The sequence below is a fragment of the Sturnira hondurensis genome, unplaced genomic scaffold (assembly GCF_014824575.4).
Source record: "Sturnira hondurensis isolate 20B ecotype Veracruz unplaced genomic scaffold, ASM1482457v3 Scaffold0019433, whole genome shotgun sequence".
Taxonomy (NCBI): Eukaryota; Metazoa; Chordata; class Mammalia; order Chiroptera; family Phyllostomidae; genus Sturnira; species Sturnira hondurensis.
The window spans coordinates 34085-47741 of NW_028092064.1; the positions used below are offsets into that span (position 1 = coordinate 34085).

Here is a 13657-nt window from a genome sequence, read left to right on the forward strand (position 1 = left end):
CATGTGCGGGGGTTTAAAGCAGTCGGGTTCGTGGCAGCTCCCTCTGTGGGAGAGGCCCAGGGACACGGTGACGAGTGCTGGGCTTTAGTACCCACGTGCCCCTCCCACCCCCAGGTGAAGCGGAACAGCACACCCCCCCTCTCCCTGTTTGGGCAACTCCTGTGGCGAGAGTTTTTCTACACGGCAGCCACTAACAACCCCAGGTTTGACCGCATGGAGGGGAACCCCATCTGCATCCAGATCCCCTGGGACCGCAACCCTGAGGCCCTGGCCAAGTGGGCCGAGGGCAAGACAGGCTTCCCCTGGATTGACGCCATCATGACCCAGCTGAGGCAGGAGGGCTGGATCCACCATCTGGCGCGGCACGCCGTGGCCTGCTTCCTCACCCGTGGGGACCTCTGGGTCAGCTGGGAGAGTGGGGTCCGGGTAAGTGCTCGCTCGTCGGGGAGCTGGCCTGTGCCTTCTGCTGGGCCCAGCCAGGGGCAGCCTCTCTGAACCAGGGATTGGGGTGGGACCCCTGGGACCAGGAGACCCCCTGTAAGTCCTCCTTGCAGACTCAGAGGGCACAGATGGGGATTTCCAGCAGAAGGGCTTTGGTTCTTTTCTCCGCGGGGCCCGCAGTGACTTGGGGAGAGCCGTGGCAATAGGTGCCAGGGGAAGCTGACATCCCCTGCCCCCGCCTAGGTGTTCGATGAGCTGCTCCTGGACGCAGACTTCAGCGTGAACGCGGGCAGCTGGATGTGGCTGTCCTGCAGCGCCTTCTTCCAGCAGTTCTTCCACTGCTACTGCCCTGTGGGCTTTGGCCGCCGCACGGACCCCAGTGGTGACTACATCAGGTGAGGGTGCAGACCGGGCACGCTGCCTCCCGGCCACTGTGGCCCCCTCTTCGGGTGGGTTTCTCTCCACCCTTTGAAGGAGAGTCCCGGTGTGCTGACGGGTTGTCTGTTTCAGGCGATACCTGCCCAGATTGAAAGGGTTCCCCTCTCGATACATCTATGAGCCCTGGAATGCCCCAGAGTCGATTCAGAAGGCTGCCAAATGCATCATTGGTGTGGACTACCCTCGGCCCATCGTCAACCATGCCGAGACCAGCCGGCTCAACATCGAGCGAATGAAGCAGATTTACCAGCAGCTCTCTCGCTACCGGGGACTCTGTAAGGAGCCACAGCTTCCTCGCCAGCTCTAGCTCACTGAGAGGAAGGGCGGCACCTGTGGGCTCAGAGGGCATAGGTGGGGATGTCTGGAGGTTTGCCAAGGGAGGCCGAGTGCTATCTTCCGGGCAGCTACACTGACATGCCTCCCCACGGCTCAGGACACCGCACACGGGGCTGGATCGGGCTTCTGAGTAGTCGTGGGGACCACAGTGTCACTGCCCAGCACCCCCACCGTGTTCGCACCTCCCCTGCAGCCCTCGGCAGTCCCTTGACGGTGCATTCTGATTACTCCCTTGCCTCTGCCAGGTCTGCTGGCGTCTGTCCCTTCCTGCATGGAAGACCTCAGCAACCCGGTGGCAGAGCCCAGCTCGACCCAGACGGGGAGCACAGGCAGTGCAGGTGGGTAGCAGTGGGTCCGCGTGGCCTGTGTCCATCCCGAGGGCCCTGTAGAACCTCCACCACTTCCGTCACTGAGGGCCGATGGCAAAGGCCGGCACAGTTTGAGCCCCAGTGAAGCACAAACAGGGAAGGAACCATGCAGCTCACCCCCGGTAACAGTGCTTCCTGAAAAACAGACGTGAGGGACCTGGTAGAAGAAGGGCCGGGCCAGGGGTCACTTCGAGTTCCTTCAGATAGGCTTAGTCAGGGACCCGCCTCTTGGAGCAGGGGCCTGAGCAGCGAGCAGAGCCAGCCTTTCCGAGAACCAAGGGAAGAGCATTCCCCCCAAAGGAAAGGCAGGAAAAGGCCTAGAGATGGAGTGAGCTTAGCCCATTCAAAGAACAAAGGCAGGAAGGCCAGAGCAGCTGACATGCCCAGAGTAAGGAGCCGGAAGGAGACATGAAGACGAAACGTAGCAGGAGCAGCATCGCGTAGGCTCAGTGTGCTGAGGGGGATTCGGATTCTGTCCTCAGTGCACTGGGAAGGCACTGGCAGTGGGCCAGCTGGCAGGGCTGGATCCAATTCATGCTTTACGAAGCTCACCATGCCTGCTGTGTGGCAGGGACAGTGTGGGCAGCAGTGAGTGTGGGGAGGCCAGAAGGGAGGCGACTGCAGTTGTCCAGGCAGGCGATGGCAGCCTGGCCCAGTGGTGGCAGGAAAGAGAAACGGATAGACTCGCCGCCATCTTAACCTGCTTCCTTGGGCTCTGGGATGAAGATCAGTAAGGTGGGACAGGCCGGGACTCCTGCAGCTTAGTCTAGTTTGCTCAGCAAGCCTGGTGAGGGTACCGTTCCTTCCTGCCTCGGGAGGCTGGTCCAGGGCCGCAGAAGGAACGCCTCACCTTCCTTCCGAGCAAGGATGGCAGATGGGCCACACCAGGCCTGAAGCTCCTGAGGTGTGGGGCCCAGATGCTGGCTCTGCTGCCCAGCAGTCCCGGTTGTGCTCTCCTTGCACAAGGTCATTGCTGAACGGAAGGCCAAGGGTCAGGTCGGAGGAGCAGCGTGCCTGCACAGCACTGATGCGCGGGCGCCCTGCCCCTGAAGGGCTGCCACCGCAGGGTCTCGGGCTGTCTCGGCTCCACACGCCATCTGTGTGAGTGACCCTTTGACCTGCTTTCCCCCCAGGCCCAAGGCCGCTGCCCAGTGCCCCAGCGTCCCCCAAACGCAAGCTGGAAGCTGCCGAGGAGCCCCCCGGGGAAGAACTCAGCAAACGGGCCAGGGTGGCCGAGTTGCCTGCTCCAGAGCTGCCGAGCAGGGACGTCTGAGCGTGAGTGCCAGCAGCTTAGAGTCAGCAGCCTCAGGAGGGAAGGAGGGAGAGAGGTGGGGGCTTTTGTAAAACTACTTGCTTTCCAGCTGAAGGTTAAAACCCAGCATGCTAGATTAAAAACTAGTGGGCACTGCATGACTTTTTAGGGCTTCAGTTCAATAATTCTACCATTCTGACTTCTATACCTTCTCAAATTTAATTTAAAAGAGAAGCCCTTTCTTTGCCAACTAAGGGGAAAAAACTAGGGGTAGAGCGGGCCTCTTTCTACTTATCAAAGTGAGTCAAGTCCAATGAAAAGAAAGCAGAGGCCCGGGAGTGAAGCTGTGGGAGAGGGGACCCTGTGGCAGGGTCTGAGGGTGCTGAAGGCCCCTGTGCCACCCCCCGCCCCGCCCCCACCCACCCCGGTCAGCTATGTTCCACAGACAGGCCAGGGGAGGGCAGCACTTGCCTTCAGGAGAGGGGCTCACGCAGCCCAGCCCCACCTGAGGACCAGTAGTTGGAGCTCCCCATCGTCTGTGCTTCTTAACTCCGCCCTTCCACTCACCTTTCTCACGGCTTTGGCCCTGTGCTTTTCCTGTTTGTTGGCTCTCGTCTTTCTTGGAAACCCCCTGAAAGTGGGTTTTAAAAAAAAACTTGACTCTTCCTTCCCTGGAGCATGAAGGGTCTCTTATGCTTTTCTTGGAGAAATATAAATTATTGTCTTCCTTGAGTCATCATCTCAGGCTGTTGCTTCTGTGCCATGAGTGCATCATGATTGAAACTGGAGGATGGTCTTCTCCATGGAGCCAACTGCTTCTCTTTGCCAAAGCCCTCCACTTTGGGGCTAGGCGGGGCCGTCAGTTTGAGTGTCCAGGCTGGAATGCGGTGACACAGCGAGTGCTTGATGCTTGTGCCCGCTACCCGACCAGGCTCTTTGTCCTAGACACTGCTGATGGACAGGTTTGTGCTATATTGTTCTGGGAGCACCGTCCGCCTTAGATACTGATCTCTTATTATCTCTCAGCTCTGTAATACTAAGCAAAGTCCATTCTGTTCTGCAAATCTGGCACTTGCCAGGCTGATATTCTGACTTCCAGGTGAGAGCACCAAAGGACAGAGGTTAAATGTCCGGGTCAAGGCCACTCAGTAAGCTAATGGCATCTGATTCAGCATGAAATTGTTGCCAACAGGCATTTGAGAAAGGGGAGCATACTGCATATAAAATGCAATGTGATGCATACCCACAAGGATTTAACAGGAAAAGGAGACCAGTAACTTACGACTCCTGGACAGGTGATACAGGCTCTACAAACTCGTCACACAGCAGCCGTTGGCAGGCCAGAGTGACCAGGGCGTATACAATACAGAAGTTTACGTTAGGGGCCTGAAAGGTGGGTTGCAGGTAGAGGGCATTTCCCACAAGAAAAACAGCTCAATGATGGAGTGATCTTGTACAGATGACTTAACCACTTTGAGACTCAGTTTCCTTACCCATACATTAGATTGCTGTTGCGAAGATTAAATGACGAAATGTAAGTGCCAGTTAGGAATGTATGGGGCTGTTAGGAGTAGAAAACCTGACTACTGTATCTAAAACAAATAGGGATTTGTTTTCTTACCTGACGAGAGGCCCACAGCCAGGTGTTGCAGGTTTGGGTTTGGTGGCTTAACAATGCCAGCGTCAGCTTTCTTGAGAGTCTCTTGCTTCGTGGACTCAAGGTGGCTGCCACAGGTTCGGCCATCAATTTCTCATCCAAAGCAGGAAAGAGAAGGACTAGCACAGGCAGCTGTGCTAGTTCATTTATTTAGAAAACATATATGAAGTGATCACAAGCTTCCAGACACTGGGATTGTAGGCATTGGGATATGAACATGACTTACAAAGTTCTTTTCCTCTTGGGTACTCTTAGTGGGAGGAGCCAGACGATAAACAAATAGGTATGTAATATGTCAAGAGGCTCACCCTGGCTGGTGTGGCTCACCAGCAGATTGAATGCCCACCTTTGAACCAAAGGGTTGCAGGTTCAGTTCCCAGTCAAAGCACATGCCTGGGTTGCAGGCCAGGTCCCCAGTAGGAGGCGCTCAGAAGACAACCACACACTGATGTTTCTCTCCCTCTCTTTCTCCCTCCCTTCTCCTCTCTGTAAAAATAAAAAAATAAAGAGGCCCTAAGCAGTATAAAGAAAAAGTAAAGTTGGATAAGAAGAGAGAAAGTAAAGGTTAGGGCACAGTTGAGGTTGCAGTTTTACATTATGAGGGCAATTGGGGGTGCCGCTCTCTATTGTGTCAAGAAAGTAAAAGCTTTCCCAGAATAGCCTCCCCCAGCTTTTCACCTTGGTCTCCTGAGCCAGAACTGAGTCATAAAGCCACCCCCAAGTTGGGAAGTAGGGATCGTGCTTGTCCAGATTAGTTTAGACTATTGGTTTTTTTCAACTTGAGTGAGCAGCAGAATCCTCTAGGCCGAGGGGGTCCCACAGCAGGAGTCTCGTGGCCCAGTGGATACAGTGTTAGAGTGAGAGGCGAGGGACTGTCCCTTTCTCCCCTCCTTCCTGTTGGTGTCAGTGTGTGCCGTGGGTTAGGGTAGTAACCTTTCTGAGACGCTTTAGCTGTAAGGTGTGAATAACCATTCTTTACCAGCCTGAAGGCTCCATCCTGGGCCTTTGGGGGCCCAGGTCAAGCTGTGCGCTGCAGTTTGTGATTCTGCTGTCTCTAATGCCCAGGGCCTGTGGCCACTCACCAGGCAGACAGTGGTTTGCAGTGTAAGCTGATCTTGTGGGAAAGCAGGCCGTCAGACCGGTAGGTTCCATGCTTACCTCAGACCCACACCAGTGTCTCTTCTGCCTTTGGTTTTATTGTACAGTGTTTGCCAAACTGAAAAATAAGCCAGTCCCCAAATAGCTATCATTTCAGCTCCTACCCCGTGATCCCCAAAGCTGCTGACAGCTCGGGATTCCATCAGCCTCAATTGTGTACAGATTTCTCCTACGGGTTCAATTATTTTGCCATAGGGGGAACAGCTCACGTGATCCATTTGCCTTTCTGCTGGTATATAGCGATCTGTTGACAAAAGCCCTATTGACTACAGAAGGTTCATGGCCAAGGACCACCTCTGCTCCTCCCCCTCGGGCAATTCCCCAGGGCTCGATTAGCCCTGGGCCTCACTGCGGAAACCGGACCTCTGGCATCTCTTCCTAGGGGTCTTTCTGACTCTTATTTGGTGGTAGACCCCTCCTCACGTGAAATAAAGTATGTGGAAGGCACCAGGCGGTCTGGAAAACGGGGCTCAGCAGTGTGGGCAGTGTGGCATTTGGAAAAGAGCCCCGGCTTCATGCTCAAGGCAAGTGTCTGCACCTTGTCCTGCGGCTCAGGGCCTGGGAGCCTTTTCCCCAGCTGCCTCACCACTGCGGTACCTGGAAATGAGAAGGCGGGACTCCGTCCCCTCACACTCTCCCTGGCACTTACTCGGTGGCCATTGACTGACTGAGGCCCCCTCCCTTCTGCGGTGTGATTTGTAGGGGGCAGGAAGGGTGCACGGTGTGGTTGACATGAGGCATGAGACTGAGCTGAAGACCTGAGCTTCGTGCCCCGTCCAGGCCCAGCTGCACCTCTACTTCCCTGCTCCCGACTTGGGAGCTGGTAGCAAACTCTCCACCCCTCTCAAGTTCTGGGGCACTGTGCCTCGCCCAGTATGGTGGGGAGAGGGTGATGGCTGAGACGTGGTTACAGGCTCCAAAGTCCCCTACAGACGTTGAGCCAGTGTGGTGCCCTCTGCTGACGTGGCTCATGCATGCATGCCCCTCCTGGGCCTGGCTGTGGGAAGGGTGGGCCTGCCGATTTGGGTTTCTCACTAGCATCCAGTGGGCAGGCGGGGTGTGAGGGCACAGGGGTTCAGGTGGCCATCCTAACAGACTCAACGCACTGAAGGAGGCAGTCATTAGTTTATTTCGTGTTCCAGCTGCTTCTGTGTTTCTTCTGTTCATGACAGGGTGGGAGAATCGGACTGTCAGAGACTGATTTTTCAGTGCATGTTTTACAAGTCAGTTTCCCCCTGGTGCCTCTCCCCTGGCTGCTCTTCCTTCTCCTTTCCTGCTGCTGTCAGCATTTCCTGTGGTGCCTCCTTGATGCCCCAGCCCCCTCTTCTGCAGACCTGTCCCTTAGCTTGAGGACTAGAGCACGGGGACCAGCTGGTTGTCTGCGGATTGAGTACCTTGAGTAGCGAGTTGAACAGGCCTCCGTTGCCAAGGACAAGCTGGTGCTTATGAACCTCAGTTAGCCATGCTCGTGTGTTTGAGCCCATCACAGAGGGACTCGGGTCGCTGGGGCTTATCTGAGGCCAGGACACTGCCACTGCCCCTCATGGGCCTGTCCTGTCGCCAAGTCATGGCTGAGTGTACATAGGTCTAAATTGCCATCATTGTAGCCCCCTGAGTGCCCCTCACGCCCTTATAGTCTAAGTCCAGGCATTGGCTCTTCAACCCTTTTTGGGTCACCGAGCTGTGGTGCATCTGACACCGGATGGAACCTCTCTCCAGAAGGCTGCACCAATTCACACACAGAAACAAATGTGCGCAGAACATCAGGGTCTTCATGCACTGCCCCTTAAGCCTCTCCTTGGACCCCCTAAAGGAAACCCAGAGTGAGAGCCCTGGTCCTGGGAATCTTCCAGCACTCTTTATTCTCCCCCATGCCTGGAGGTGAGGAAAACACAGGAAGCCGAGGCAGCGGGCAGGAGCCTGCAGCGGTGCGTGCGCCAGTGCCCACGTTTCTCATTGCTGGGGAGCAGCAGCCCTCTCTCTGGCCTCACAGCCTCGCGGCCTCACAGCAGGACCGGGGAGACGGTCCTCCGCAGCCAGCAGAGTCCGTGAGCGTAGATACACTTTTGTAACATTTGTTCGCTGCGAAGATACACAGCCAGGTTGTTACAGTCCAAGCGTAGAGGGAAAAACTATTTAAAATAACAGACACCCTAAACAATGGGGCACTCAGCACTGACCTGCGAGTTTACCCAGCTTCTAGATAAATTCTCTGGTGATAAAATCAAATAAAGTAGTCTCCAGATTTAACCTTGGTCTTCAGGGAGTTTCGTGTGCCGGAAGACTGATTTTAAGTCCCTAAGTCTGATGCTATTGACCCGTGACAGCATTTTTCCTTTTCTGGTAACACCCAGACCTACATTTACGTCGCTCAGACGCTAGCCTCTGTGCCACCGTGCTGAGTTTCTTCTTTTTATTATATCTTCTAAAAGTCCGACTGAGCCACCCCGCAACACAGAGCTTTACCTAGTGGGTTTGGGAGTCAGACCGGCGGGGTTTCCGTGTGGGCTCAGCTGCCTCTGGATGCCAAGGTCCAGGTGTGTTATCTGTCCTCTTGGGCTTCAGTTTTCTCATCTGTAAAAATGAGGGCTGTCGCTTCAGGGCTGATGGGCTATTTGCTCAGGCAGCCGTGGTAAAGTGCCACAGGCCAGGCGACTTGATCACCAGGAACCGACTCTCGCTGTTCAGCAGGCTGGAAGTCTCACATCGCGGTGACTATAGGCGCAGTCCTTCCGAGGCCACTCTCAGCTTGCAGATGGCCGCCGTCTCCCCGCCTCTTCACACAATCTTCCCTCTGAGCTGTCTGTGCCCTGATCTCTTCCTAGGGGGCAACAGTCCTGATGGGACTACGGCCCGGCCCAGTCACCTGATCGAGGCCCCTCCTTTTGCTGTGGGGAGGGTACACCGGGCACCTCACTTAATCACCTCTTTGGAGACCCTGTCTCCAAAAACAGTCACAATCTGAGGTCAGGACTGTCACATATGAGTCTGGGGAAGACAGTGCAGCCGTAACACCAGCGTGTAGAGCCTGCCCCCCAGGCTCAGTAAGCCTTCTTGTACTGCCCCCTCATCATGTGGACCGGCACACTGTCCACGGCATGCAGAGTGCCTGGGCACACTCAGGCACACTCGGACACACTACGGCTGTTCAGGCAGGCAGCCCGGCCTCCCGCTTGGCTTCCCTGGCCTCTGTTTTCAGGCATGAAGCCATTTCTTCTGTCTGCCCCAGATTCGGGATGTTATAAATCTTTAAAATGAGTCATCCTTGTGTCTCCTCTCTCCTCCCCTCAATCCTCTAGCACAGGACCACAGTTCTTTTATCTATTTGTGGAAATTTCTAAACTCAGCCATTGCCTTCATCTTCAAAAATCACTGGTCCCAGCTGACTTCTTCTAGGCATTTTTTTCTGACTTTCCATTTCTGGCGGCAGCTACTCTGCCTTGATTCAGAAACTGCCCTTGTCATATCTGAGCAGGGTCCCCCAAGGCCACGTAAGAGCCTTGCGTGGCCTTCTCTTCCCCTCCACTGCTGCTGCCCTCAGCCCTGAGCAGGGGAGGCCCAGCGGGTCTGCGGGGCAGAGCTAGCCCTGCGTGGGCACCTCAGAGCAGCAGTGCCCCGGCACCCAGTGGCATCCCAGCAACGACCTTGTCCCCAAGCGGTAGTTTGCTCTCCCCAGTTCCCGTCTGAGTGTCCCCAGAGCAGCAGACAGAGCAGCTTTTGTCCCTGGGCAACTGAGCAACCTCCTGAATGCTCCTTTCAGCCCTTGTTTTTCTCTTTCAGCGGCAGCGCTGTGGCTCCGTGAGCAATGCCTGGGTGCCCGAGCAGCTACCACGGCAGCAGGCTGCAACCTGCAGAAAAGCTGACCGCCGAAAGAGATCGAGCCCGCGCGCGTGTGTGTGTGTGTGTGTGTGTGTGTGCAGGGGAAAGAGTGGTGTGTTATCTGGGTGTGCATGCATCTGTTTACACTCTTGTGATTCTGAATGCTGCCTGGGCTGGAGAAGAACCTGTAGCAGCTTCACCCCAGCCTTCAGACACCAGGCCAGAGGTCATGGCTGTGACTCTCAGCCATGACCTGTCCCTGCAAACCAGCTGCCCTGTCTAAACAGAAGAGTGGTGGGACCCTAGCTGGGATTCTGGCACCGGCCCCTCCCCCAGCCCTTCTCCTCTCCCTCCTCATGCTGGACCGAGGGGCTGAGGGTGCCATGTCCGGTTCTCGTCCAGAGCCCTGCTGAGTCCGTCCTGCCCTGGAGGCTGAGCTAGGCTGAGCAGCTGGAGCAGATGGGTGCTGTCCAGACACAGTCACCTGGTCTGGCTTCTTTCTCATTTTAAAATTCCCTGCCCCGGGGACCTCCAGATCCTTCCTCGGGCATCTAGGCCAGAGCATAAGGCTGGGGACAGATTCGGAAACTTCTGCCGCCACTCAGGTGCCCTGTACCTGTGTGCTCGGCAGTGTAGACGGTAACCCAGGAGGGACAGTCGCCTTCTGGGGACTGGAACCCAAGGGTAGGAGCAGTGTCCCACTCTCACCATTGCTTCCCCAGAAGCTGAGAGCCAGCTCTGAGCTGACTGTGGGGACCCAGTGCCTCCCGGGGGGGGCAGGTTCCTGGGCCCCCCAGCCACACTCCTGGATGCCGCAGTGCTGCTGCCGAGTTCAGCTGACACCCCTCCAGGGAAGCCATCCTGGTCGGTGCTCTGCAGGCCTCTGGGCCCAGCACTAGCATCCAAGCTTCCATGCCAGCACCGCCAGTAGCTGGGCGCCAAGGACCCAAGCAGGTGGGCCGGTGTGAGCACTGCTAGGGACAGTTGGAAAGGGTCCAAGCAGCGAGCCCACCCAGTGCGCTAGCCCTCCCAGAAGCAGCAGGTGGGAGGCTGGACCCAGAGAAGCCAAGGCCTTACATTCCATGAGTGGCCCGTGCCTCCCACCTCAACCTCCCACTGGTGAAGGCCCGTGCCGAGAAAGACAGAATGAAAAGGACTCTGGTCGGCTGCAGTAAGTCTTCCCTCCACCCCTTGGCCAGCACTAGAGCCACAAAGTGTGCCTGTGTGCGTGCGTGTGCTTGTGTGTGTGGGAGTGCGTGCTCGCGCACTCATAGCTGAGAGGCCAATTCCTATCTGGATTTTTGTCCTCACATGTAACGTTAAGCTGGCCTCTCGGCCTTCTGTTCTCTACCTCCCTGTGACCTTTCCTGCCCTCACAGCTGTTAACACCCCTGGCCCCAGTCCTGTGCCTCACTGTCCTCCGTCCTCGGACCAGAGCCTGGGGTCTGGCCCTTGTCCCCTCAGCTGCCCAGCACATTGACGGGCTTCTTCCTGAGATGTCCTCAGGTTTTCTCAGCCAGAGAGCTGCCTTCAGAGCCCTCCTGTTGTACGTGTGCCACCCTCACCAGAAATGTCCCGTACCCGTGTGGGGAGCAGGGCACAGGTGGTAGTGTGTGTTTGAAGCCTTGCATTGGGAACACTCCTACCCCCCTAGCCCCAGCCAGGAGGAGAGAACTGGGGGCTATCGTCAGAAGCAGGGAGAGCAAGCTTGGAAGGGCTGATCTGAGAAACGGGGCCTGGGGGGTTCAGGCCAGAGTCACTACTTACTTAGCAGCACCTTCAAATATCAGGATGCGTCCCTTTTCCTGCCTATCTGATGATGGCTGTCTTCCTTAAGGCACAAGCTGGCCAGGCCACGTAACCCTGCTTCACTCTCCCAGGCAAGCTGGCCCTTTCCCAGCGGAATGGAGCCGTCCACTCCCGGAGCTGGGAGGAGTGGGGAAAGGGTGCGTCCAGTAGCCTGGAGCACCACAGCGGCTTTGTGCCGCCCCTGTCCTGGCCCAGGTGTCCCCGGGGGCTGCCAAAGAGCATTGGCCCACGTCCTGATGCAAGGGCCATCATGGGGAAGAGACAGTTGCAGGCAAAATGCACTTTATACAGAGATTTTTGTTGCAGGGAAGGTGTGTTTCTCCCACAGTTTGTGAATATTCACTTATTTCATAAATGTCTGATCCTGTCTAAACAAAGCTGTGCTGTCGTCAATTTGTGGGCCGTCTGGGGCCTGGGAATCAGCAAGGCTGAGCCTGGGTGAAGCCTTAAGTCAGATCATCTTGGTTCTGCTGGGACCGGGAGCCTCTTACCCCTCCTTAGAGGTGGCAGGGAGGTGAGCTTAGAGAGAGATGGAGGAAGGGGGATACCCCCAGGTGAGCAACTGTAGCTCTACATGTTTGTCAGAGTTGGGGGTCAATCAGCCAGAATGACACGGAGTGCTCCAGACCCCAGATGAGGTGGGCACTTGAGTGTTGTTCAGCATTTACCAGGCCTTTGACCCAGCTGGCCTCCCTCCCCCGCAACCCCACCATGCTGGAGTCAGTCAGGCCCTCAGTCCATCCTTTACTGCACCTTGGCCACTTGGGTTACAGCTGTGTGGTGCAGAAGTCTGCAGGGCCTCTGGCTTTGGGTTGGTGGTCAAGATCTGTCCAGAGCCAAGCCCAGGGCCTGGGTGCTGGCTTTGTCTCATGCCCTCTGATTGGACAGTGGCGTTCTGTGCAGGGTGTAGGTTTCTTCCCTGGGACCCCTGGAAGTGAACATTACCCTACACTCCAGTTTCTCCTGGGAAGCTGCTCAGGGAAGGCCTAAGAATCACCTGCTGTCCTGCATGGAGTTGAGAAAGTAGAAAGGAAGAAACTTGACCCTGGGGCTCGCATCATCCTTGGCTCTGTTTTGAAGCCCCTGATGGCCCCCTTCCCTCTCTTTCTTCTCCTGGTTTCTAACTAATATGGCTCTAGCTTGGCCTCAGGGGCTAAGAACAAAGGGATGCCTTTGTTCCTGGGCAAAAGACCCCGGAGCATAGACAAACACCCACTCTAAGGAACAGCTGCTATGGCAAGACCGCTTTCCTGGGAGAAAAAGCCAGGCACCGTGGCAGTAGGTGGTTACTGGTTGGGCACAATGAAAGGAGCCTGGACTACAGTAGCAGGAAGGGTAAAGTGACCATTCAGATGGGCCCAGAGCAGGGAAAGCAAGGCCTTTGGCTCCAGGTATTGGGACGTTTGTTCTCAGGGCTGGAGCTGGGGGTTGTTTGCTTCAGGGACCATGCCCGCAGCTCCTTTCCAGATCCTCCATTGAAGGAGAAGGGGCAGCTAGCCAGTTGGCAGTCCAGGTCTTCAAATAGGGCCCCACACGCTGTGAAACTCCCCTTCTTCAGAGAGGGGTGTTTTCTCATGTGCCCAGAGAAGCCAGTCAGCTTTGGCGAGAGGCTCTGTGATCCACCAAAGCTGGTGCCCTGGCCTTGGCCAGTAGCCAGCATGCTCATCAATCTATGCTGTGTGAAAGAACTCATGGAGTAGCCCTCCTAGGGCAGAGAAAACCTGGAAGAAAGCACAGCCTGAATCTAACAGGGATGGAGGGAGCAGCAAAACCACCAAAAGAATCCCAGGAAGGTTACTGGGGGTGGAAGGCAAGGTCCCGAGTTGTGGAATGTGAGAAGCCAGCCAGCGGGTGTCTGTGGGTGCAAAAGAAGGAGGCTCTGCAGGAAGCGCAGCGGAGATGCTAAGTGAGAAAGGCAAACAAACTGGGAGAGCCCTGACCCAAAAAAGGGAAAGCCGAGAGAAGCCACGAGGAAGGGTGCAGCTCACCGTGAGTAGCCGTTTGGGGCTGAAATAGGGTTTGGGTCAATCTTTAGAGAGAAGACCTTCTAGGGAGAGTCCTTAGGAGGATTCCCCTTAAGATAAGAGGATGGGAGGGGGGCTGAGACCTGGGCCCCAGGAGGAGATGGGCTCTTCTCAACCTCTGTGACAACACATTTGCATTATGTTTCATCCTCACAACCACCGTGGGAGGGACCATTATTTTCCCCATTTCACAGATGAGGAAAGCAAACCTCAGGACTAAGTCAGGAAGACAAGGCCACATCACTTGGGGAGCTAGCCTGTGACAGGTGTGGAGTCACACCACCCGACTCCAAACCTATCTGCTCTGGGAGCCCACTCCGGACACCTTCTCACCCGTCTTCCTCTTCTTCCACTA

At 56.0% G+C, this 13657-nt stretch overlaps 1 protein-coding gene across 1 annotated transcript in view; it reads left to right on the forward strand.

Moving 5' to 3' along the window:
• CRY2 (cryptochrome circadian regulator 2) overlaps positions 1–11655 on the forward strand; it is a 32242-nt gene extending 20587 nt beyond the window's left edge. Inside the window, exons 7-12 of the mRNA XM_037027926.1 lie at positions 115–426; positions 685–836; positions 952–1154; positions 1461–1553; positions 2717–2856; positions 9432–11655. Of these exons, the coding sequence (XP_036883821.1) occupies positions 115–426; positions 685–836; positions 952–1154; positions 1461–1553; positions 2717–2856 (900 nt within the window). The 3' untranslated portion in view covers positions 9432–11655. The remainder of the gene's footprint in view (positions 1–114; positions 427–684; positions 837–951; positions 1155–1460; positions 1554–2716; positions 2857–9431) is intronic.
• The last annotated feature ends 2002 nt before the right edge of the window (positions 11656–13657 follow it).